This window comes from Brassica napus, chromosome C3 (genome assembly GCF_020379485.1).
Source record: "Brassica napus cultivar Da-Ae chromosome C3, Da-Ae, whole genome shotgun sequence".
Taxonomy (NCBI): domain Eukaryota; kingdom Viridiplantae; phylum Streptophyta; class Magnoliopsida; order Brassicales; family Brassicaceae; genus Brassica; species Brassica napus.
In genome coordinates this window covers 19,866,610-19,890,830 of record NC_063446.1, presented here as the reverse complement: position 1 = coordinate 19,890,830, position 24,221 = coordinate 19,866,610, and the positions used below count along the sequence as shown (strand labels likewise).

Here is a 24,221-nt window from a genome sequence, read left to right as displayed (position 1 = left end):
TGGACGCTACAAAATAACCAGAAGAATACAGTGTTCAACGAACGGAGCCGTTAAATAGACGTGGTTTTTTAACGGCGAATTCAACCCTCGAGCAGCCGTTAACAATGACGGCGTCAAATCTTGGTCCAATGAAAATACGAAATGTTCAGTTGTCCCCACCATCATGCCTTTAATCTTTTCCCCAAGCGTCGCTCGAATTTAAAAAGGGAGCAGGTTTGGCAATTCAACGGCTGAGATCAAACCAATTCAACGGCTCAGATTGAGTTAAATTTCGTTTTAGGCTTCCTTCGAGATCCTTCTCTCAGAGTTGAGCGTTTGTTGTTGTACTCTAGAATCGGAAGCTAGATTCTGCACGAATCGATCGGAAACAATGGCGGACGAACACAAGCACGAAGAATCTCTCCCTAATTTGGATCCGGCGGTGGAAGTTGTAGAGAGAGGATCGTTGATGGACAAGATATCTGAGAAGATTCACCACAAAGGTGACTCGTCTTCATCATCAGATGATGAGAGTGAGAAGAAACCGTCGTCTCCTTCGTCTATGAAATCGAAGGTTTACCGTTTGTTCGGCAGGGAGAGGCCCGTTCATAAGGTTCTCGGTGGCGGAAAACGTACGTTTACGCCGATCTCGTCTCGTTTGTTTCTCTTCTAGTTAGAGAGCTTGATGCTTCCTTCTAGATGATTGATTGTTTCGTATAAACCCTAATTTGGTAGGATGTTTGATTTTGCTAGATTGAATCATCATAGATTAATAACAGAGACTCTTGCATTAGCTTAAGAGCTTTGTTGATTTTGTTGTTTATAAACCCTAATTTGGTAGGATTCTTGTAATTGCAGCGGCTGATATATTCATGTGGAAGAACAAGAAGGTGTCAGGTGGTGTGCTTGGTGGTGCCACAGTAGCCTGGGTGCTCTTTGAACTCATGGAGTATCATCTTCTCACTCTGCTGTGTCACGTTATGATCGTCACTCTCGCTGCGCTGTTTCTATGGTCTAATGCCACCATGTTCATTCGCAAGTAAGTTCATTGTTTAGTCTCATGAAAGTGGCTTGCTGGCTTCACATGGTATCTCAGGTTAAGCTTATTTGAACCCAACTCGTTACATTCTTTTTTCAGGTCTCCACCAAAGATTCCTGAAGTGCATATCCCTGAGGACCCGCTTCTTCAGCTTGCATCTGGGCTCAGAATCGAAATCAACCGTGGGTTCTCCTCTCTTCATGAGATTGCATCTGGAAGGGATCTCAAGAAATTCCTCTCTGTAAGTTTTAAATCTGTTCTCTCAATGTCTCATCGTGATTATAAGTTTATAACTCTACTGTCTGTGATCAAATTAGGCTCTGTTCGGGTTGTGGATTCTATCAATCTTGGGTGGATGTTGTAGTTTCTTGACATTGGCATACATAGGTAACAACATATACCATTGCTTCTACCTTCTTTAACACATATTGTATTCAAACAATGGTAATGGTTGGATTTTGGCTTCTTGATTGATCTTCTGTTTGATTCAGCTTTGGTTCTACTTTTCACTGTTCCTCTTGTCTACGACAAGTACGAAGACAAAGTAGACTCATATGGTGAGAAAGCAATGGCTGAGTTGAAGAATCAATATGCTGTGTTGGACGCCAAGGTATTGAGCAAAATCCCAAGGTGGACATCAAAGAACAAGAAGAAGGATTAGGAGCTGTGTTCGTGGGTTGTGTTGTGAAATGGTAGTCTAAAAGTTGTGTTAGATCCCATCTCGTTCTCGATTTTACTTGTAAACTGCTGTTTTTCTAGAACTTTGTTTTGTGTTTGTGCTATTGGTGGGTGTTGTGGCATGAGAACAAAACTTGTAGTTGACCTCTTCCTATATAAATATTTACGTATTCTTCACCAATGTTTCCATGCGCTATCAAATGAAGAATTGTCGGCCTACGCGTTTGGTGTCCTTCCTAAATACATATATATAAATTATGTTGCTTCATATTGTCATCAAAGTCAGGATGGCCGAGTGGTCTAAGGCGCCAGACTCAAGTTCTGGTCCTCGTAAGAGGGCGTGGGTTCAAACCCCACTTCTGACAGAATTTTGTTATATAATTATATATGAAAGCCTTAAATGAGAGTGATAGCAGAAAGACTGCAAATGAAGACATTTTATTATATTTTTTGCTTCGAAAATCTCATATTATAATTTTGAATTGTCACGTAATCGGAATGTTAATTTTTTTTACGTGGCGGTTTGAGAATCAATTGAGAATTTTCTTAGTCCAAAATTAAATTTCTAGGGAATGTTATACTCCTTCCGTTTCACAATACATGATGTTATTCTTTAGTGCACAAAGATTAAAAAATTTACTTTTCTCTAAAAATTAGTTAAAATTTTGCTTCTTGGAGACGTTGGTGGAGAAGATGGGTTTTGCTAGAAAGTGGGTGTGTTGGGTCCTGGCTTGTGTGAGCACTATGTCGTATACAATCCTCCTGAATGGTCGGGAACACGGTTTTATCAGACCTGAACGTGGGATTCGTCAAGGTGATCCAATGTCCCCATTTTTGTTCATCATGTGTGCCGAAGCACTTGTGAGTGTGTTGAACAACGCTGAGCATAAAGGCCATCTACATGGTATCCAGCTTGCAGCGGGAGGACCTTCGGTTCATCACTTATTGTTTGCTGATGATAGCTTGTTACTATGCCAAGCTAATCTGATGGAGAGTGTTGAAGTTCTCCGTTGTCTTAAGCTCTATGGCCAGGCATCTGGGCAGCAAATTAACCCTTCGAAATCATCAATCATCTTTGGTGATAGAGTTGAAGAGGGCATCAAAGCTGACATCAAACGAATTATTTCAATGGATAACGAAGGTGGTGAGGGTACCTACCTTGGCCTCCCTGAGGTTTTCAAAGGCTCAAAGAAAAATATTTTGAACTTTATCAGAGAAAAACTCCATAACAGAATCCAAGGGTGGTTTGTTAAATCTCTCTCGCTAGGGGGCAAGGAAATCCTCATCAAATCTGTCGGCCTAGCCCTTCCTGTATATGCGATGTCAGTCTTTAAGCTTCCTAAATACCTGTGTGCGAAGCTTACGTCTGCGTTAAGGGATTTCTGGTGGGGTGATGGAAGTGCTAGACGTAAACTACCATGGGTAGCATGGGAGAAGCTCTGCCAAAGCAAAGAGAATGGAGGCATGGGATTTCATGATATTGAACGCTTTAACCAAGCGTTGCTTGGGAAGCAAGCATGGCGGATCCATACAAACCTAGATTCTCTGGTGTCTCGAGTCCTGAAGAGCAGGTATTTTCGGAATGGTTCATTCCAAGAAGCAAGTATTGGCACTCGCTCCTCCTATGCATGGAGAAGCATCCTTCATGGAAGAGAAGTTATGAACTTGGGTCTGGTTAAGCAAATAGGAGATGGGAAGGAATCGAATGTCTGGTCAACAAACTGGTTACTTGATACCAGTGCACGGCCTCCTATGTACATGCAAGATAGCATTGTGGATCTCACGCTGAAGGTTTCTGATCTCTTTATTCCTAACACAGATCTATGGGACAAAGAGAAAGTGAGAGATACCTTCACACCTGAAGATGCTGAGCGTGTTCTCAAGCTCAAACCATTGTTAAGCAGACCTGATTCTGATGTTTGGGGTCTTACAAATCATATGGGTTATACTACGCAGAGTGCTTACCAACTCCTATCGGCGGTCCACGATCAAAACAACCCCACACATACATCGCTCCCTCCGGTGGAACAACAATTGTGGAAAAACCTGTGGAAGGTTAAGACTATGCCAAAAATACGTCATTTTTTGTGGAGAGTTTTGTCCGGAGCGATTGCAGTAAAGGACAGATTAAGGTCGAGGAACTTATGTTCTGACACGACCTGTATAACCTGTGGACAGGGTCCTGAAACTACTTGACATCTCCTCTTTACCTGTCCTGCTGCGGTTGAGGCTTGGAAGTTAGCTCAAATACCTCCGCCAACGGGTGGTTTCTCGCCTGACTCTACGTTCTTGAATTTGCACTATCTGATTGCTTGTACAAAGAAAAGGAACTCTGAGTTGGGTAATTTCAAGACCTTTCCTTGGATTCTCTGGAATTTATGGAAATCAAGGAATGAACTCGTCTTTGAGAACAGTAGGACCTCGCCACTATCATGTGTCACTAAGTCAGTGGAAGAAGCTAACATATGGTTCCAAGTGAATGGTGACTCAGGCGATCCTGTACAAACTCCAGCTCAGCCCCCACCGACGTCCCACCAATGGGAAAGACCGCCTCAGGATTTCCTGAAATGCAATATTGGATCAGCTTGGGATCACAGGTATGGTCTGAGTGGAGCAGGGTGGCTGGTAAGAGATCATCAAGGCATCGCTATAAATCACAGTAGACGTGCTTTCGTAGGCTCTATGTCGAAGAGGGAGGCGGACTTAAAGTCTCTACATTGGGCGGTAGAAAGCATGGTTAACATGAGGCTTAACAATGTGATTCTTGAAGCTTCTTCCATTGAGTTAAGAGAGTCTCTCCTTGAGCCTCACCGCTTCCCAGAGTTACAATCTCTAATAGCGAACATCCTGCTCCTCCTTTCTAGACTAGTCTCTTTGTCCCTCTTGCATGTTCAAGAGTCACGGAACAGAGTGTCTAATGCTATTGCGGTAAGCGTCACTGCTGACTTACGCACACAATCGTATGTTGCTGCTGGAGGCCCTAGTTGGCTCTCACATACCATTCTCTCCGAAGCACAAGCTATGTGACTTAGCTATAAGTGCGGCTGCTAGGGGATTCTTGCGTCTCAAGAAATCACTAATGTGGTTGAGCTCTTCCCTATTTTTGCATTTCTGCTGTATTAGTACCTACTGGTACCTAGTTGTTTTTCTTCTCTTGCTTATGTACTCCTATACGTTGCCATTCATTGGCTCTGTTATTGAATTTTTTCAGTGTTAAAAAAAAAAAATTAGTTAAAATTTAAAAATCATCCAACCAATTACAAAAATAACTACAACATCTAATTGGTTGCACATTTTTCAATAAAGTTAAAAATAACATAAAAATATCAAAACATCATCTATTTTGAAACAACAAAATCTTCTAAAACATCATCTATTGTGAAACAGAGGGAGTATTATATAGTATATCCATTATGGACCATTTATTTATCAACTTAAAATTATTATATATTATTTCCTTAAATAAAATCTACAGAATAACCTAATGTAATCCATGTCCTAAAACGCGGCCGCGGCGACCGGATTTGCGGCGATTAAACGTTCGGTGGAGCCCAAGCATTTCGATTTGGACCAAATCAGAGAAGTAGGCAGAATTTTGAAAAAATCTTCGTTTTTTGTCTTTTTGAAGCCCGAAATCGATATATTTATGAATAATCTACAAGTTTAGAGTGTAAATCGTGAGAAAAAAGCACAAGAACAAATGAAAATCCATGGCGGCCGCAGAAACTATTTGCAGAAGCCCTAATTGCTTTAGTGAAGAAAACGAAGAGTTAATTACAAAAATGCCCTTCACTAAAAAAATCATGAAAATAAGTAAAATTGAGTGACGTGCGATTCGAACTCATGACATGTTTGAGAATTAACCCGATACTTACCACTAGACTACACCAATTCATATTATTTGTTACATAAACACCTACTTATATATAAATGTTTTTAAAAATCAAAATTAAACTTAAAATTAATCCCCGATTAATCTCCGAGTAATCTCCGATTATTACATTATGCGCTAGGCCAAACCCGAATGTATGGATAACGCCTGGCAAGTTTTCGAACATGGAATGTAATTAATATATATATGACAATTAATGATTTTAAATAATATAGATTTGTTAACAATATGCTTACTTTATATCATTTTTTTAATTATTTATTATTAAAATAAATTACACAATTACATTAATCAAATAATAAAATTTTAGATTTTTTTGTATATGTTGTATTTTGAATTTTTCAAAACGAGAATAAATTACTAAAACTGTTAACAATATCACATAAACATTTGTAATCAAAGTTTAATTTTTTTTCTATGATAAAATACAATGATTATAAAATCATATGAATAAATAATTTTATTTTAATAGGTGTTTATGTTAATATATATATTTCATATCGTTTAAATTAACTATACATCATATAAAAATACGTACTTATATTTTGATACATGCGTTGAACATATATTGAAAAGTTAATATTTTAATTTTGAAATCTTCATTATTTTTTAAATTATTATAAATTATTGAAACCACTAAACATTTCACATTAAAAAAAATCGTTGGTGTAAAATTTTGTTACACAAATATGCAAATAATCATAAAATCATATGAGTATAAGACTCATTTAATAAATACCCATATTAAAAGTATATTATATATCTATGTTAATATCATTTAAATTTAATTATATATCATATACGATAGAAGATTGCTTGTTTTGATTTATGTACTATAAAATGATTGCGAATAAATAAGAGCGGTCGTTTGTTTTATATGCGCACGCCAATTTATTACATAATAGTAACAGATTTCTTAGTTATTTAATATATAATTATTATTTTATTATTTCATAATATGCAGAAAAACATAAAATAAGTAATAAATATAAAATATTTATTCTGCACAAGGCGTAGATCTTAACCTAAGTATGTATCTTTTTAATAATTTTAAATCTTAAACATTTTGTAAATCTCAGGCTAAAACAAAATAACAAAATGAGAATAAACTCAAAAATCAATATTTATATCGAGCAATAACAAAATGAAAAAAAAGACACAAAAATGAAAAAAATATTAAAGATATATAGGATTGGCAGGTGAACGTAAACTTCTCATAACCATAATTAACTTTTAAATTGTTAAATCATGATATAAAACCGAGCTAGCATAGTTTCATTGTAACCAAATAGTAGGCCTGAGATTCTTCGGCATAAACGTTAGGTTCTTATGCGATAAGTGATTTTTTGACCTAAAATATTTTTTAAAAATGGATCAGCTCATCGGTAAACAAATTATGTAATTAAAAAAAATTTAAAAAATTGTTTAAGGATGAAAAATATTAATTCGATCAAAAATATAAATTTTATTTTTCCATACGATATTTCTTAAGTAATTTTCATATATATTCACATTGCACAAGGCGCATGTCTTTTTTTTTGACAAAAACACAAGGCGCATGTATTATCATAGTTATCTTGTTATTTAAAATCGTTAGAAATGTAATGTGATCAACTGATCATGTCTGTTTTGTAGTAGCATCGAATTAGGATGAGAGAGGAATCCGGTTAGCTAGATAATGGAATCTTGATCAATCTCCACCGAAGCAAAAGAAGAAGAACTTATCCCTCGCTACAAGATACCGAATGCATCCACATATCTCTACACCGATCGTCACTTGTAAGACAGCTGCAGCATAGAATAAGAACTCCAATAAAGCAGGTTTGGCTTGGGTGTTCACAGGACTGACAGACTCAAGCATGAATCAAGGCTCCATGACTCAAGATTTCGTCACTTCACCATTGATCGCCGAAGCCTTAGCTCTTCGATCTAGTCTCTTCTCTGCAGTGGGCATGAATCTTACAGAGATTCACATGTTTTCTGACAATTCAATGCTCACCTGAGCTATTAACAACGATATGCATATCAATGAAATTTATGGAATCATCACTGATATCCAGCAAATAGCTTCTGTCTTCATCGATATCTCTTTTTTTTCTTTCTCTCGCAATCTCAATTCTAAAGCCGATACTTTGGCGAAAAGAGCCCCTAGCTACTTGGATTGTATCTGACCCATTAATGGTGTGAATTTGGGTTCGAGGCCTTTTTATTTATATTATCAGCTGGTGCACAAAAAAGAGAGAAAAACTAGTACTCCCTCCGTTCCTTAAAAATACATATTCTAGAGAAAATTTTTGTTTCTAAAAGATTCATTTTTTACATTTTCAATGCATATTTTATTAACTAATGCAAATTTCAAAAATCTTAATTGCACTAATTGATTTTTTATTGGCTTAAAATTGTGGAAAGAAGATAAACACAAAAAAATATGCAAATTTAATATGTTTTATTAAAATGTGTGAAAAAACTAGAATATAGATCTTTTAGGAACAGAGGAAGTATAATATATAACTAGGTATTTTGTCCGCACATGCGGTGATAATCCTTTTATGAATACTTATTAGTTTATGTCTTATTAATCTAAAACCAGCATAATAAATTATTATTTATATTTTCAAACTTTTAAATCAAACATCAAAGTATTTATATATGTTAAATATTTTTCATCAAAATATATACTTATTATTGTGTTAATTATTTTAAAATACTCATCTCTTAGAAATAGTTTAGAAAATATCTTTATATAAATTTTTTTGCTTGAGTAATATTTAATTATAAATTGTTTTGTATCTTATTTAAAAAAAATTATAAAAAAAATTATAAAAATATTTAATTATAAATTGTTGCTATCTGAAAAAAAAAATTTCAGATAGCAACACAAGATATATAAAATTATCTTATTTTTTAAATATGTTTTTGATTATTTTATTATATTATTTTTATAATTAATTTTTTTAATATTTAATATAACATATAAATTTAAAATTATTAAAATAAAATTCGGTAAGGGTATTGTTTAAATTAATAAATTAGTGAATCAATTAGAAACTAATAATAAATCAATAACCTTGCTAAAAGTCTAAAACCTAATAAAAATATGACAAATAAGAAAAACTAACTAAATATTTAATATATCATATAAATTTAATATTATTATTAAAATGAAATTTGTTTTAATTATATATAAGGTTAATTAAGGGTATTTTAAAAAATTAATAAATTAGTGAGTCAGCTAAAAAGTAATAATAAATCAATGATTTAGCTAAAACCTAATAAAAATATGATAAAAGAAAAAATTACCTAAAATTATGGAAAATATGACAAATCAGCAAATTCACTTCTCAAATAATAGTATTGATGTTAAAATATTAGTATACAGTGACTTTGGTTGAGGCCATGGGAAAAGGTTTTGGACTAGTCTTAATTGGCAGTGACAAGAAAAAGAGGACTACTCTTAATCGGAAGATGACTCGGTCTTGAAAAAGACTGTGCTAACTTCGTTTTTCAGACTGATGTCGTTCTTACTCTCAGTTTTGCAGCTTTCCTCTACCATTCACCGTTGAGTACAATAGTTTCATTTGTGTTTTGTTTCCCGCATTGATGTCTTTCTTGTCTTAGGACTTAAAGCTATTTTGGTTTTGAAACTTATATATATTCATCCTTACAAGATAATTTTCGATTTTATGTGTTTGGCAACCTCTATAAATATTAATCCCTCCACTAACGAGATGAATCACGTTTTTCACATAACTTATGCAATATATTTTCTTGAGCTTAGATCTCTCCCTAAACACACTCTTGGAACATTGTGCATGTACTTAACTTCAAGACCTGGTTTCATCCATACTCTTTTTTTTTTTTTTTTTAATAACTCTGGTATCTGGGCAACCACATTCCCAACTATACTCCGTAGGAGGTCCAGCGCCCCAACGGAAGAGATGTTAAATCCGCTGTGGCTGGGGCTCGAAGTCGTGATGGCGGACATCTCAGCCGAGGTTCCTTTACCACCAGACTACGAGGCCCGGTTGTTTCATCCATACTTTCGGACAAAAAGTCTTGGGTCAACTCTTTTAACCTAAAATGTTATCCCTAAATTCACTGTAACTTTCTTGATCCATTGAATTTGGCGTCAGACCTCCCTTTCCCATTAATATCTCGATTTCTTCGTTTATTTGATGACTTGAACATTGGAAACCTTTAAAAACATTTACAACATGTCTCTTTTTGCTTTGTAGGAAATTTACGTTCATGATAACAATTCTTCAAAAAAAAAACATATTCTGTATTTTAAACTTGGTTTTGCAAAAAAAAATCCAATTATCAAAATTGAATAGAATTAGTTTTATTTTAATACTATATCCATTTAAAAACCAGATAAATCCATAGGATGACCTTTAAAATTCTTTTATCACAAATATAACATTCAAGAGTCAAAATGAACTAAAGAAGTTTTATTAAAGAGTAAATAGACATTTTACTCAAGATTTGAGGATGAGATTTTTGGGAGTGCAGTTTAAGATTTTAAAATAAATACTAAAAATTTTAGATATTTTTTTAATAGTTTCAATAATAATTTTCGGATTTCAAAATAATTTTTTTTAAAAACTTTTAAAAATTAATATTATAAAAAGTTTGAATTTAAAAATATATACTTCAAAAATAATAAATTATATATATACATTATTTATTTAAACAATTATGTATATGTAAATATATATATAAAGTAAGAATATAAGAGTTTTTTAATCTCATAAATCTATTGTAGTTATTTTCCGGTTTGTGGGCTATTTGAAGAAAAACCTATTTTAGGGTTATACGAGAGAATTACTCTAAAAACAAAATAGCGTGGACACTCTTTTCACGATAATTTTCAAGATATTCTAAAGATTTCAAATCATTTTGAAATCTGTTGTTGTTTTGAAATCAATTTTGGAGAGAGTTAACAGTCATCGTTTTTGAAATAACTTAGAGATACGATTCGCTGGTAGAATTACTTAACCTTTTTATGAATTAAAAAACTCTTAATTTTTTTTTGCAGCTGCAAGTTGTTAAAAAATCAAATTATGCATAACAGAAACACCAATACAAGTCACTTGACAAAGAAACAAATCCACAATTTTATTCGTTAGTATTTAACAACTACATAAAAAGAATCTGAGGTGTTGTACATCAATATTAAGCAACTTATCTGTTACCAATTACCGCATTCTTATTGACACTATGTAATACTTTAATCAGTTTAGAAGAAAAAAAAGTTCCTTTATATGGCATTCACTGGAACAAGTTTCACATTCATGAATTAACGAGGGATATAAACACTGTTGAAAAAAATTCTAACATCGTTGCACCTTTTAATTGCAGAAATAATCACAACAGAATTAACGAAAGAACAAGAATTTAATGGAAAATAAAAGAGAACAAAAAAATATAAATAGTAGAGAAGGAGCCGATATAACACCTTGGTAGGTTCGAAGAGGATCGAGCCTAATAGCCGTTCCATGACTTGCCGGTTTAACCCCACTGCTTTAACCGCGCCGGTTTGAAAATTCATTATAACCGCTGGTTAATTAAGAGCAGGAAGAGAAACTTGTACTTTTAAGCTATATGGTAAGAACCCTGCGGTCCACCTAGAAGCTTCCATGGAAGCTCAGCTTAAGCCCCCCATTTCATTCCAACGTTTTGAGTTCGATCCAATTTAAGGAGATCTTGATTGAACTTCCGTGGCTCAAGATGAGGAGAGAGTCTTTGTCTTCCTACTTCTTGTCTATATATAGAATATATTGCCACTTTTTGCTTTAAGTGGCAATAGAGTAGATTGCCACCAATCATACCCCACGCACTCAGCAATCTACTGCTCTGGTCACAATTATTGGAGGGTAAAGTAGTTTTAATAATATCTTTCCTTATTTTCTAAACAACTACTATTTACAATTATTAATCTAGACTACAAAAACAATGAACTCTAGAGTGCAGGCGAGGGACCCTAAGCTCACGACCAATCTCTTTAATTTTGGTGGATCAACTGCCTGATTGTCTACTTTCAATTGGCCACTCATTTTATAAGGAATTTAATTTTGTAATCTCTCTCTCAATGAGCATGGTTGGAGAATTGAAAAGCAAACCAACAAATCTTGTAAGCAGATTTGGAAAGCAAACCAACAAGGTTGATAAGACTTCAGTGAGTACAACCAGTGAATAAATATATGGTTATTTAGAAATTAAATATAATTAAAATTTGTTAGTATATAATTTGCATTTTATAAATTATGGTATTTATTTGGTTCTCGCTTTGGTTTCAATTTTTATGTTTCGGAGATAAATGATCTGCTCGGTTATTTACAAAATTCAATTTAATTTTTGTTGGTTATTTCAGTTTGGTACGGTTTGGTTGGTGGTTCTAGCTAAATGTGACAAAACCTACACTGTCTTATATAGAAATTCATTTTAAAGGAATTTTATTTAACTTTGAAAACAAAACTGTGATTTCTAAACGCGGATCAAAATCTAGTTATAGATCTTAAATTCTAATTCATTTTCTATTTGTAATCTTTCTCCATGAGTGCTATTTTCTGAATAAAAACGTGAACCAATGTTGTTTGGAAATATTTCTGTTACTGTTATAAGATGTAAGAAAAAGTTACAAAACGTTATGATCAAGAATTAAAAAAAAAATTGATAATATGACAGTTAACACCAAAGGAACCATCGGCGTAATATCCCTAACAATAAGATTGAGTTAATTAGTGTTTAAAGTTTTTTTCAGCACTCAATTCTCACAGCTCCACTCTCAGATGAAATAAACTTAGGCTTCCTAACGACCCGCTCCAAGCACTGAATCACATCTCCAACTCTAAAATCATTCCAATCTCCCATCACAAGCCCACACTCGTTCCCTTTCCCGACCTGTTCCACATCTTGTTTCTCCCGTTTCAGCGACGCACACGAGCCTTCAAACAACACTTCTCCACTCCTTAACAGCCTCATCAGCCCACTTCTAAAGACCCGACCATCCATCACTTTGCAACCCGCGATGCTCACTCCATCCTCTTCTCTTCTCTTTCCCAACACCTTGAAAATGCTGAGTACTTCAGCTTCACCAGCCACCTCCAGCTCCGATACTCCCGGTGCTTTCTCCACGATCAAGTTCCCGATGTCCTCGAGCAAATGGTATATCACATGGTGATGGAATACCTAAGAAATCATCAATATTGGTTACAACGTAAACGCAAACACAAAATATTAAAGTATTTTGGAACAGAGATCTGATACCTTGACCCTGGCATAAGCTGAGGAAATCTTACAACACTTAACGTTAAAGGCAATGATACACGCATTGCAAGTTTGTGCCCTGGCTAAATCAGACTGAAAAATTGCTCCTACTCCGCTTTGAACAATGTTCACAAAAACCTATCCATATAAAGAAAAAGAATCGCAAACACAGAGAGCCAATAAGCAACAAACCACCAGAGTATACGCAGAGCCAGGCCCCACTTAAAAAAAAATTGTATATATATATATATATGTATTTTTGATATAATAACATATAAATATTAACTATACTATAAAAATAAGTTACAAAAATATTAACTATAAAATAAAAAGTGAATAAGAATTTTAGTTTTATAAAAATAAAAAAATATATTAGATGCTGAAACAGACGAAACGAGCTAAATGAAAGAAGACTACTCGATAAAGGATGGCTGGCATTCATCAGTATGTGGATCCACCGTAGGGGTTGGTTTAGCTAATTTTATATTATTATAATTTAGATATAAATAAATTATGTACTACAAAAAATAATTTTACTAAAAAAAAATTATTTGTAAAATTTATAAAAAAAATTAAAAAATTAATAAAATAATTTATATGACCCTGAAAAATTCAGGACTGCCTCTGAGTATACGCACCTGTGGACTATTTAAGGTTCTTAGCGCGTCAGAAACAGCCTGTGCGGTTCCTTGCACGTCAGACTTCACTATTATAGGTAACTCAACTCGAAAAACCCCTTCCTCAGACTCTGCTTCTCTCTTCCCTAATTCAGCTATTCTATCTTCCTCTGCTTTCAACAACCGATCTCTTTCATACTTCCTTGTCCTCCCTTCACTAAGCATCTTCGCTCGTTTCTCTGACTCCACCACAATAACATCGTCACCAGCCATCGGAACACCCTTAAGCCCTTCAATCTCTACAGGCATAGCTGGTGTTGCTCTCTCCGTTGGCTTACCTACCATGTCCCTGATAGCTCTGAGTTTCCCCCACTGACACCCAATCACCACGTGATGACCACTCTCCAACGTCCCGGCTTTCACAATAACAGTGGCTAACGGTCCACGGCCTTTATCTAGCCGAGCCTCCACCACATACGCTTGAGCTGGTCCGTCCACACGTGCCATAAGGTCCATATCCACTGCTTGAAGAAGCAGAGCTTCTTCTAACTTGTCTAGCCCTGTACTCTTGACCGCAGACACCTCAACGACCTGAACGTTTCCTCCAATATCCTCAAGCTCAATCCCCTCAGCTGCGAGCTGGTTCTTGACTCTCTCCGGATTAGCTCCCGGTTTATCGCATTTATTAATCGCAACCACAATGGGAACATTAGCCGATCTAGCGTGAGCAATAGCCTCCAGAGTCTGCGGCATCACACCATCATCAGCAGCAACAACCAAGACGACTATATCAGTCACAGCGGCTCCCCGAGCACGCATCTCGCTGAAAGCAGCGTGACCTGGCGTGTCTAGGAAGGTGATTGAAGTGCCTGACTCAGGCATTCCCACAACGAACGCACCAACATGCTGAGTGATCCCACCGGCTTCTTTTGCCGCCACGAAGGTGTTTCGTAAAGCGTCCAACAGAGAGGTCTTCCCATGGTCGACATGCCCCATTACGGTTACAACCGGAGGCCGTGGAAGGATCTGTAATCCTTCTGTAGTATGTTCCCTCTTTACGTTGTTCCCTATTTCCTACAAATAGAAATAGCATTAAAGATAATCAATGATTTTTTATCCTGACTAGTGGAACGTGTCGGGTGATGGTTAGACGTAGTTAGTTTTGGAAACTTTTAATTTTGGTAATTTTGTTCAAAGTCGCCTTGTTATCGGAATCTTATTCCCATTTCGGGTTGATTTTATTATATATATAATTTTTAAAAGGGAAGATTACTAAAATAACTTCAAATTATGTTATTATTACTAGAGTAACTTATAACTTTTTTTAATTACTAAAATATTTTTTATGCCTACAATGCCCTTATTTTCTTTGTTAACAAAAAAACAAATTACAGAAAAAAAATTATTGGACGTCATCAATTTTTTTTTTTTTAACGAAACAGTAACATAAGTCTGCTATAAAAAATCTGCAATACTTGATGGCAATTTTAATAAACTGTTGCAGATTTATTGTTTACCGAAAACTTAGTATCGTAGACTTATACCATCACATACTTTCAAAAACAAGTCTACCTCACATGATGGTAGATTTGATTATACTCGCAGATTTATTTTACGTTGGCAGACTTTTAGTGGTAGATTTTTTTCCTATGACGACAGGTTTTGTAATATGTCGAAAGTTTTGTACTGGCATGCAGATTTATCTCGTAGACTTTTTTATAATTTAGCAGATTTTCTTTTCATGTTATAGCAGACTTATACTTTCTACGTTTACAAACAACAAACTTTCAGAATAAGTATGCTTCTAGTTACGGCATACTTATGGCATGCTTTATTCTAGTTACCGCAGACTTTCAAGGGATGGCAGATTTTTTCATCCAGAATCGGTTAACAACTTAATTGGTTAACTAATTAGAAGAAAAAAAATTCCGGTTTGCTCTAATTAAACCAAAATTTCGACCATACCTTCAACCAGTTATTAAAACCTAGATTTAGCCGTAAAACTTCTTCTTCACCAAGTCACGATCATTTTTTGGACAAGTGGCTATTTCACGTTAATCTCAAGAGAAACTGATGGAGGGGGTTATAGCCGTTTGTGGGCAGTGGTTATTCGAGAAGGATAAGTGGATGTTTCACGTTGATAACAGAAGAGGAAGCAAAGTAATTCCAGTCAGTGACAAGACAAGCTTTGAAGATATGATTAACATGGTTTATGAGGACTACGGATTAGATAAGAGACATGTTAATATCGAATTGAGTTACATGCTTGGCAGGAAAAGCTTGATGAAGCTAACTCGTGACACACCCCCAGTTAAAATTGGGAATTTTCGACAGTTGCAAGGTTTCTTCCGTCTCCTACAATCTGACAAAGTTCGTCTATGCATAGAGGTCACTTTTAAAGACAACATGAAGACGATGAAACAGATTAACCAGTATGATTGTAATCATGATGAAGACTCAGACACTGACGGAGAACGGTTTGACTATTGCGATGATTCAGATGGTGCGACATCAGATGATGAAGACTTTATAGCCTACGAATTAATTCCAGAAGTAGATACAGATATGAGGAAAGTGTGTACGCCAAAGATGGGGGTAGCAAGCAAATCGAAAAAGGCTAAGGCAGTGGCTCCACATGTTAGGCAGCAACAACTGAATTCACTAAATATTTCTGTTGGCCAAAGTTTTGAGTCCAAGTCTGCTTTACAAACACGACTTAAGATGATGACGATAGTGCAACAGTTTGATTACGATGTCGAGTACTCAACACCGAATCCGTTAGTCGTAAAATGTTGGGTTGAAGGCTGTAGTTGGAGGATACGAGCATCACCGACAAGTGATACTCCTCGCTTTACTGTACGTGTCTATGTTTCAGATCATACTTGTTCAGTTACAGAGAGATCAGCTCGTTGCAGACAAGCAACACCAGATATTCTCGGATCTTTATACACTGATTTCATTGGTGGAGTGGAGTCAACCATTTTGCCAAGTCATGTGAAGCAGTCCCTTAACATGTGCTTTGGAATAAAGGTTTATTTCATTTACTTGTTTACTCAAAATTTGATTTATTTCTAACTGTTTCTTACTATTTTAAATGATATATGGACTACTGGAAAGCTCATCGGACACTGATATGTGCAAGAGAATTGGTTAGGGGATCCGCTGAGAGTGGCTACCAGGAATTACCGGTCTATTTGCATATGATTAGAGAAGCAAATCCAGGGACATTCACTCGCCTTGTAGTAGATTCTAGTGACAGATTTAAGTATCTTTTCATCGCATTTGGTGCTAGCATCAAGGGATTTCCATTCATGAGGAAGGTTGTTGTGGTCGATGGCACATTCTTGCAAGGAAAGTACAAAGGGACTCTACTAATTGCATCAGCACAGGATGGCAACTTCCAAATATTTCCAGTAGCATTTGCGATAGTCGATACTGAAAATGATGAATCATGGAAGTGGTTTTTCAGACAACTCAGCTGTGTGATTCCAGATGACGAAAGGCTTGCTATTATTTCTGATAGGCACAAATCAATTGGAAAAGCAATAGCCCATGTATATCCAACTGCCAGCCGGGGCGTTTGCACTTATCACTTGTATAAGAATGTCTTGTTAAAGTTTAGAGGCCGCGAGTTGTTTGGCTTGGTTAAAAAGGCAGCTAATTCATACAGGCCTTCAGATTTTGAGACCATATTCGATGAGATCAAAGCACTGCACCCGGCATTACATGGTTATTTACAGAAAGCAGATGTACGCAAGTGGGCGAGAGCTCATTTCCCTTGTGATAGGTACAACTTGACTACGACCAACATAGCTGAATCTATCAACAAAGTGCTTTCAGATGCAAGGAGTTTGCCGGTTGTAAGACTTATAGAAGCAATAAGGCAAATGATGACGCGCTGGTTTTCGTCACGTAAGATTGATGCAAATTCAATGAAAACAACTCTAACTCGTGGAGTAGAGAAGCTTTTAGAGGTAAACCTGATTTTCTATTACACATGAATATTTGGTGAACACAATACTAATATTTGAGACATACTTTTGTAGGGCCGTGTACCTTATGCTAAAACGCTGTGCGTGCAACAGATAGATATTCATCAATATCAGGTGTCAAGTGTCTCATCTACCGACATAGTGAATTTGACTGAGAGAAGTTGTTCATGTCGCAGATTTGACTTAGAAAAACTACCTTGTGTTCACGCAATTGCAGCAGCTGAAGCGACAAAGTTATCAACCATTTCATTGTGTCATCCATACTATCTTACAAACTATCTGTACAACGCTTACTCTGTGGCAGTAATGCCGAGAGATGCTGATACACCAGTCCCTGCTAATGTCGCAGGAAAAATTTGTTTGCCTCCCGAGGTTCGCCAACCACCAGGGAGACCCAAAAATTCAAGAATGAAGTCTTGGTTTGAGAAAGGTGAAAATAAGAAACGACCAAGAAAAGAGCACAAATGTTCGATTTGTAATCAAGTTGGTCACAATTGCAAAACATGTCCTGTTGGTTAGACAATACGTCATTTGTTTTTTGGTAGACAATTTGCTATTGTTTTTTTGTTGGACAATTTAACTTCTATTTTATTGGATTCTGGTTAGACAATTTGTTCTCTGTTTTACTATGTTTTACATGAAAGTCCAATTTTTTTTCCCAGAAAACCACTAATTCGATCACCCAGCCTCAAATCGATAGAAAATTGACAAATTGAGATCAAGTCAAGTGAAACGACTTGGTTTATCACCTTGCTTTCACGATTTTGAACTAAAAATCACAAAAATCTGCAATCTTCGTGACCCTAGAATTGATCTGAAGAAGATGAACTTATTTACCATTATGCCATTAATGAATTAGCAAATGCAAAAAAATAAAAACTCTCTCTGCTGGGTTTGAACCCGTGAAGTGAGGGGCGAAAAACCACCCAAATACCACCAGACAACGACACAACTTATGTATTGACATGCATCAATAATAATATTATTCTTATGGCTGATGCGTTCCCTGTTCACGGAAGCTGCGGAGTCCGATTGAGTTATTTGAAGATTGAGACACGAGCTGTTCAGCTCTATATACTCTTAATCTCTTATTATTTAATTCTCTCCTGATTGAGTCTTTTGACTTGAGATACATTTGTTACAAGGTTTAATGTCAAAACCAAACCAAACCATAAAAATGTTACACATCCGAAAAATGAAAATACTACATATCCATAACGTTCAAAACATAGAATATCATATCAGAAACTTAAAATACTACAGATCCAAAACCTCATCATAGATCTCAGCAGCTAACTTAATACGCATTGCTGGAATGCACTGATCAGAAAGTCCTTCAAAACCACAGCCAATCGCCTTACACTCTATCTCAAGTGATCACTTTAAAAAAAAACAAAAATGAAGAAAAGAAACGTAACCTTCAGATGGAGACTTTTCTCCTTTTTATAAAACTCATCCCAGTTTATACGACCACGAGATCCATACCAGGAGAGAAGAGGAACTTGGTTACCCTCAATATGATTCCCATATTCATGCCCAATACCAGGTATCGACTCATACAGCCAGATGAGGAGAGCATGTACGCATCCGCGAAGTGTATACTTGTTCCTTCCTTCATATGAAACAATTTTCACTGAATTTACCAGGCTAGAAAATCCCACACGCCCCCAAGGGTATCTGTCAAATGCTTCTATGTCTAGGACTCTCTTTGCTTGATCCAAAGGAATTCTACTGCCTGGAGAGATGCCAAGTACTCCAATAGACAAGACACATAGTAAACCAATCATTCTTCTCTTCTCAAACGACCAATTCCTAATTTTAGTGAACAACGACTGCAACTCAGAAAGCATAGGACTATGTGAAGGAGAGACACCAAGCTCTTCCCAAAATGGCTTATGATCAATCTCCACCTCGTCATTTATGTTGAAAGGCTCGCAATTTAAACTCGTAATATCACCAAACTCATATAGCGAAAACCTAATTGGCTGACCTTCTATAGCAGACCATATCTCATGGATATTATTAACCACCAATTGGTTTGTAAGTAAATGGTGAACCGCCTTGGCTGACCAGGTATAATTCAGCTCTTTCAGCCTCAGAATAACTCCAACAGATGATGTTTTAATGGATTCCCACGCATCTAAACCAACTACTTCTTCCACCATCTGTAAATTAGCCAAATGACAGTTATGATTCATGCTTCCACTTTGCAATGGACATTTCCCCTCTGGATAAAGTCTTGCTGGATATTTTTTTCCACTTTTTGATGTAGTCATCCGTCTGCAAAATTGTAAAATGTAGTAAGTATTAGAAAATTTATTTTTTTCCAAAAACATAGAAACGACCAAGACTGAAGAACACAAACGACCCAGAAATACCCAAACTGATATCAACAAATGTACAAACGAAAAACACTTCTATCTACTCTGTATCAAAACAAAATCGAATTCATTTGATACTCAATATTAAAAAAATAGTTTGACAGAGACTAACATTTGATGGCAAAATAGGTGAATTAAACTGATTGATGTGGAGAGGAGCTTATAAGAGTGTCGAAATCAACGAGAATAAGTGATGAAAGCCTTGAGATTCGACGCAGCTGAGAATTTTCGAAAGGGGGTTTAGGTTTCGTCGCCTGGGTTTTGGATTCACTTTTCCTATGTGAATCGAAGGTTTTAGTGGTTGATTAGGGTGTGGAAATGAAGAAATCGATGAGAAATCATGATGAAAACTAAAGAGAGTCAAGAGATTGAGGATTTCACAATTTGGGGATTTAGGGTTCTTGGGGTCATGGGAGAGAAAAGTATCGTGAGGATTTTTTTTTTTCAAAGAGGTTTCACTTTTTTTTGGTCAACTAAAAGTAATTTTGCCTTAATTTATTTTTACTGGGAACTAATTTTTTAACCGATGGGGCATTTCAGTCTTACTTATGCATTTTCTATCTTTCTTTTTTTTGTGTGTTAATCTAGTCATTAGTCATAAAATGTGAGTTATTAGAGGTAATTTCCCTTTTTAAAATGCATTAAAGATTACTGTTTCTCGGTCGGTTAGCCGGAAGCCTATTCCAGTGTCCGTTTACTTATTTTTTTTATATATATTTATAACTTTTAAAAACGCATTAAAGAAAACACTGCGAAATCAGTTAACTTGCATTTTGGAGAGCACTTTTACCATTGCAAGGAGCTCGGCGACATCAATACTGATTGCATCAAACTCCGAACTAACGGTTTCTCCAACATCGACGAGGATGCTCTGCAAAACCGCCAATGACTCACCAGTACGCTTGGAGAACTCAAGTAATGTCATGCCATCGAATACCTCAACTGTTTTCTCATCCATTCGCTTTTCCGTTTTTTCCAGCCTAGGAGGAGGCACATAAGGAGCTTCAGCGGGTGGCTTATCAGTTTTCTTATCCCGTTTTGAGAACTTGGCTTTCGTTTTCACAGCCTGTTTCTTGCGTTCACGATGGCTCAGGGGACGGTCTGGATCATCTTTTCTTCTCGCCAATGTTTCTCGGCTTGCATGAAAGTACCTTTTCAAAAAAAAAAAAAACACAGCCCAGTGAACAAGTTATATAGAATAATATAAGAAAGTAAGTTTTAAGTTTACCTTATGGATGTTAAGTTTGGGGAAGATTCACCATTAGATAGAGAGCTAAACCCGAAACCTAAAACCATGAATGAAAAGGGTTAAAATTTTTGTTATGTATCCATTTTCAACAATGTTAGAAAGTAAATGTTGTAACCATCCTTTTCACTACGCTTACCATTAATGTATCGTGCGAATGAAAAAGCGACACTTTCAGAAGTGCTATTCAAAAACGTAGAGGAAATCTGACTCTTTGTAGATGCTGCTACTCGTATAAGAACCAAACCTCTTTTAAAAGAGGCTTGAATGCCCTGTAAACACGTTAAATCAGTCGAGACATCCATAAACATAAATGGAGACTTTATATATATGCCAAATGAAACAAATGCTTCATAACATATATCACCTAGTCTTTAATCACCAATTTGAAATAGGAGTAGCTTAGACAATGAGCTGATTAAAAGACGCTTCACACATACTCGTAGGTATAATCACATTCAAGCAAATGCAGATATGCTTCACTATGACATGCAAGCTGAGAACCAAGAATCGAACATCAAACATAACTACACCAATTCCCATGGAGAAAGTAAAAATAGTTTGATAGCCTGACCACTAAAACTATGCAAACGTTAATCAAATGTATGAAATGTAAACAAAAGCTATAATCGTTTTGCTCAAATTCCTTGGGAAAGAAATGAGAAGCAATGCGAAAAGGTACCTTCTTGCCTAAGTGCCTTAGTGCCATTCATACATCAATCAGTCTCTGCACTGAAACAAAACCCCTCAATTTGATAAACATAAAACTTTCTATTTAGAGAAAAAACCAAAACTCAGCAGTTAAAAAATACAGAACTTGAGAGGAACTAACACTTTGCGCGCATTGAAACTCTAAAACCAAAACACACATACAAAAGTTAAGCCTAGGTACTGTATCCAACCTTGAAAAGTATGATCGACAGACATAAAATCTCTCGTCTTCTGGAACTCTTGTCTCAGACGAGCGTGGCAGAGTGGTCGGAACTTATAAGAAAAAACTTGGAGAGGAAGCATAAGACCTACCTTTTTTTTGGCATTAACTTCATGTTCCTGAAATGTTTGGGCTTTTAACTTGGGTAAACCCAAATCCATAACAATTCTTAAGCCCAAATAAAATAATTATCCGAGTTTTTTTGTTATGCTCTAGACCATTTTAAAAACAAGTTAATCATATACCAATCTTAACAAACGACAGCGAGAGGAACCGAAAGATAGGAACTTGTTTTAGGTGATGGAAATTAAATTACTGGGGAACTTCAATATATTATTAAATATTTAACAATTTCTATAAATACCTTATATTTGTCATAAAAATAAATTAACTCTCATAAATTATTTATAGATTTATTAATAATTTATAAAATATTTATAGAAGTTATAAACCTAACTTCACTCCCTAAATATTAAACCTTAAATAATAATCATTAAATTAAATATAAGGGTTCTTTAATGCTTCTATAGTAAAAGGTTTTGTTGGTTTCAACCCTAGAAAAGACGAAATTATGCAAATTAATGGAAAAAAGCTTACAAGAGATATGCGTCATGACGCAAGGAGTATCATCAAGCGTTGATCCCATAGGACAGCTCATGTGATATAGTCAGGCATGAATACTCATAAGGCAGTTAGAATTATCCATCGTAGAATCGTTTGTAATATTTCTTATATTCTGTAAAATCATAATTATTCATCGTATAAAAAACCCCTTAGATACATTAACCCTAAAACCATATGTTAAAATATTATTTGAGTATCTTTTTTAAAAGTAGTAGCCAACTTATGGTATCTTAAGAAACTTTTCTCAACCTATTTAGTCTAAACTAGATATGTGATAGTGGTTAAACAAGTGTTTAAGATTTGATTTGAAATTTGGGTTAATTTGCTAACTAACCAATTTAAAAAAGCAATAATAAAAATATGGCTATGCTTTCGACATAATTTAATTGATAACATTTAACATTTTTTTTCCGGTTATAACCTTGTATGTTGCATGTAGACAATAAAAGTGACAATAGTTGATGACGTTGATAAATATAAAACATGGGGCCAGAATAGAAACATGACTGTATTACAAAAGCTCTATAAATACTATACTACAAATGTTTGAATAATTGAAAATAGAATTTTTAAAAGATCACGAATAAAAAAAATACTATTAAGATTTGATAGTACAAAGTTCTCAACCTTTTTAGTAGAAGTTATCAATGTTCAAAAACATGAAACGGTGTTTAAAACATAAGAAAGTTATACTTTATAAATAGAATAAAACATAATCAAATAATATAGTGACATAACATATTGCGTTACACTAGGAATGAAAGATAAATAAAACAAACATAGTGTATTTTGTGTTACATTTCTATTATATATGTATATAATAGAATAGAATACAAAAATGTAAAAACTAAACCTTAAATCTTATTTTAACTTTATTTCTAATTCCACCTTCACCTTTCAAATACTAAACCCTAAGCACTAAACCCTAGTTCCTAATCAGTAAACTCAAATTTAAAATATAATGAAACTAATATATGAAAATAGTGAACTATACTATATAACTATGAATAATAGTATAGACTTGAAAGTTTAAAAGCGACATCAATTCTGAGTTTTCGTAACTGCTATTTTATTCGATGGAAGTTATGAAGTGAAATAACACTGACGGTGGCGTGTTTGTTAACGGCGGTGATGACCGATTGTATAGGTAGAGGTAATTGAAGTGGAGTAACCTATGATTTATTTTTTCGATGATCAAGAGAAACAAAGATCTAAAAGAAAAGGAAGAATAAAAGGAAGAGAAAGAAAAAAAAATAGAAAGAGATCACACCGGTTGATTTCAAAGGTATTTTGAAATATATGATAGAAAATATGTTGAATATATTGTCAACTTTTTTTGGTTAGATAGCTAATTATAATTTATTTGTTGTATACTGAGTGCAATTTCCCATGAAGCTTCCAGGGGCGGACCCAAAGCAAGAGGAGGTGTGGCATGTGCTCCACCCTGATTTGTCAATTTTCATTAGTAGTGAATGTTCAAATTTGCTTAAACATCTTTATATGCCCCATGTTATTCAAAAATGTTTATATGCCCCATATTGAAAACAATTCTGGTTCCGTCCCTGGAAACTTC

General features: G+C 35.1%; 6 protein-coding genes and 1 non-coding gene across 7 annotated transcripts in view; 4 read left to right on the top strand and 3 right to left on the bottom strand.

Annotated features, from left to right (window-relative positions):
* Positions 1-44: 44 nt before the first annotated feature.
* On the top strand, positions 45-1,868 carry LOC106388553 (reticulon-like protein B2). The gene is made up of 5 exons (XM_013828655.2): positions 45-611; positions 838-1,018; positions 1,118-1,259; positions 1,336-1,405; positions 1,510-1,868. Exons 1-5 carry the CDS (start codon positions 371-373, stop codon positions 1,677-1,679), a joined length of 804 nt encoding a protein of 267 aa, XP_013684109.2. The 5' UTR covers positions 45-370; the 3' UTR covers positions 1,680-1,868.
* Positions 1,869-1,977: 109 nt separating this feature from the next.
* On the top strand, positions 1,978-2,061 carry TRNAL-CAA. The gene has a single exon. It is a non-coding gene; the product is annotated as a tRNA-Leu (tRNA).
* Positions 2,062-2,440: 379 nt separating this feature from the next.
* LOC125582961 lies at positions 2,441-4,723 on the top strand. Its single transcript, XM_048749441.1, has 2 exons — positions 2,441-3,751; positions 4,019-4,723. The coding sequence occupies exons 1-2, from the start codon at positions 2,441-2,443 to the stop codon at positions 4,721-4,723; spliced, it is 2,016 nt and encodes a 671-aa protein (XP_048605398.1).
* A 6,103-nt stretch (positions 4,724-10,826) lies between these two features.
* Positions 10,827-14,470, bottom strand: LOC106384085 (translation initiation factor IF-2-like). The gene is made up of 3 exons (XM_048749440.1): positions 13,496-14,470; positions 12,858-12,995; positions 10,827-12,779 (listed from the first exon to the last, which is right to left on the bottom strand). The coding sequence occupies exons 1-3, from the start codon at positions 14,468-14,470 to the stop codon at positions 12,348-12,350; spliced, it is 1,545 nt and encodes a 514-aa protein (XP_048605397.1). The 3' UTR covers positions 10,827-12,347.
* Positions 14,471-16,575: 2,105 nt separating this feature from the next.
* On the top strand, positions 16,576-17,985 carry LOC125582960. Its single transcript, XM_048749439.1, has 2 exons — positions 16,576-17,448; positions 17,521-17,985. Exons 1-2 carry the CDS (start codon positions 16,576-16,578, stop codon positions 17,983-17,985), a joined length of 1,338 nt encoding a protein of 445 aa, XP_048605396.1.
* Positions 17,986-18,660: 675 nt separating this feature from the next.
* Positions 18,661-20,465, bottom strand: LOC106439024. The gene is made up of 2 exons (XM_013880362.3): positions 19,960-20,465; positions 18,661-19,746 (listed from the first exon to the last, which is right to left on the bottom strand). Exon 2 carries the CDS (start codon positions 19,740-19,742, stop codon positions 18,849-18,851), a length of 894 nt encoding a protein of 297 aa, XP_013735816.1. The 5' UTR covers positions 19,743-19,746; positions 19,960-20,465; the 3' UTR covers positions 18,661-18,848.
* The window catches only part of LOC125582959 (photosystem II protein D1-like), a 7,499-nt gene continuing 3,192 nt past the window's right edge, over positions 19,915-24,221 (bottom strand). The window contains exon 2 of the mRNA XM_048749438.1: positions 19,915-19,954. Coding sequence (XP_048605395.1) covers positions 19,915-19,954 — 40 coding nt within the window. The remainder of the gene's footprint in view (positions 19,955-24,221) is intronic.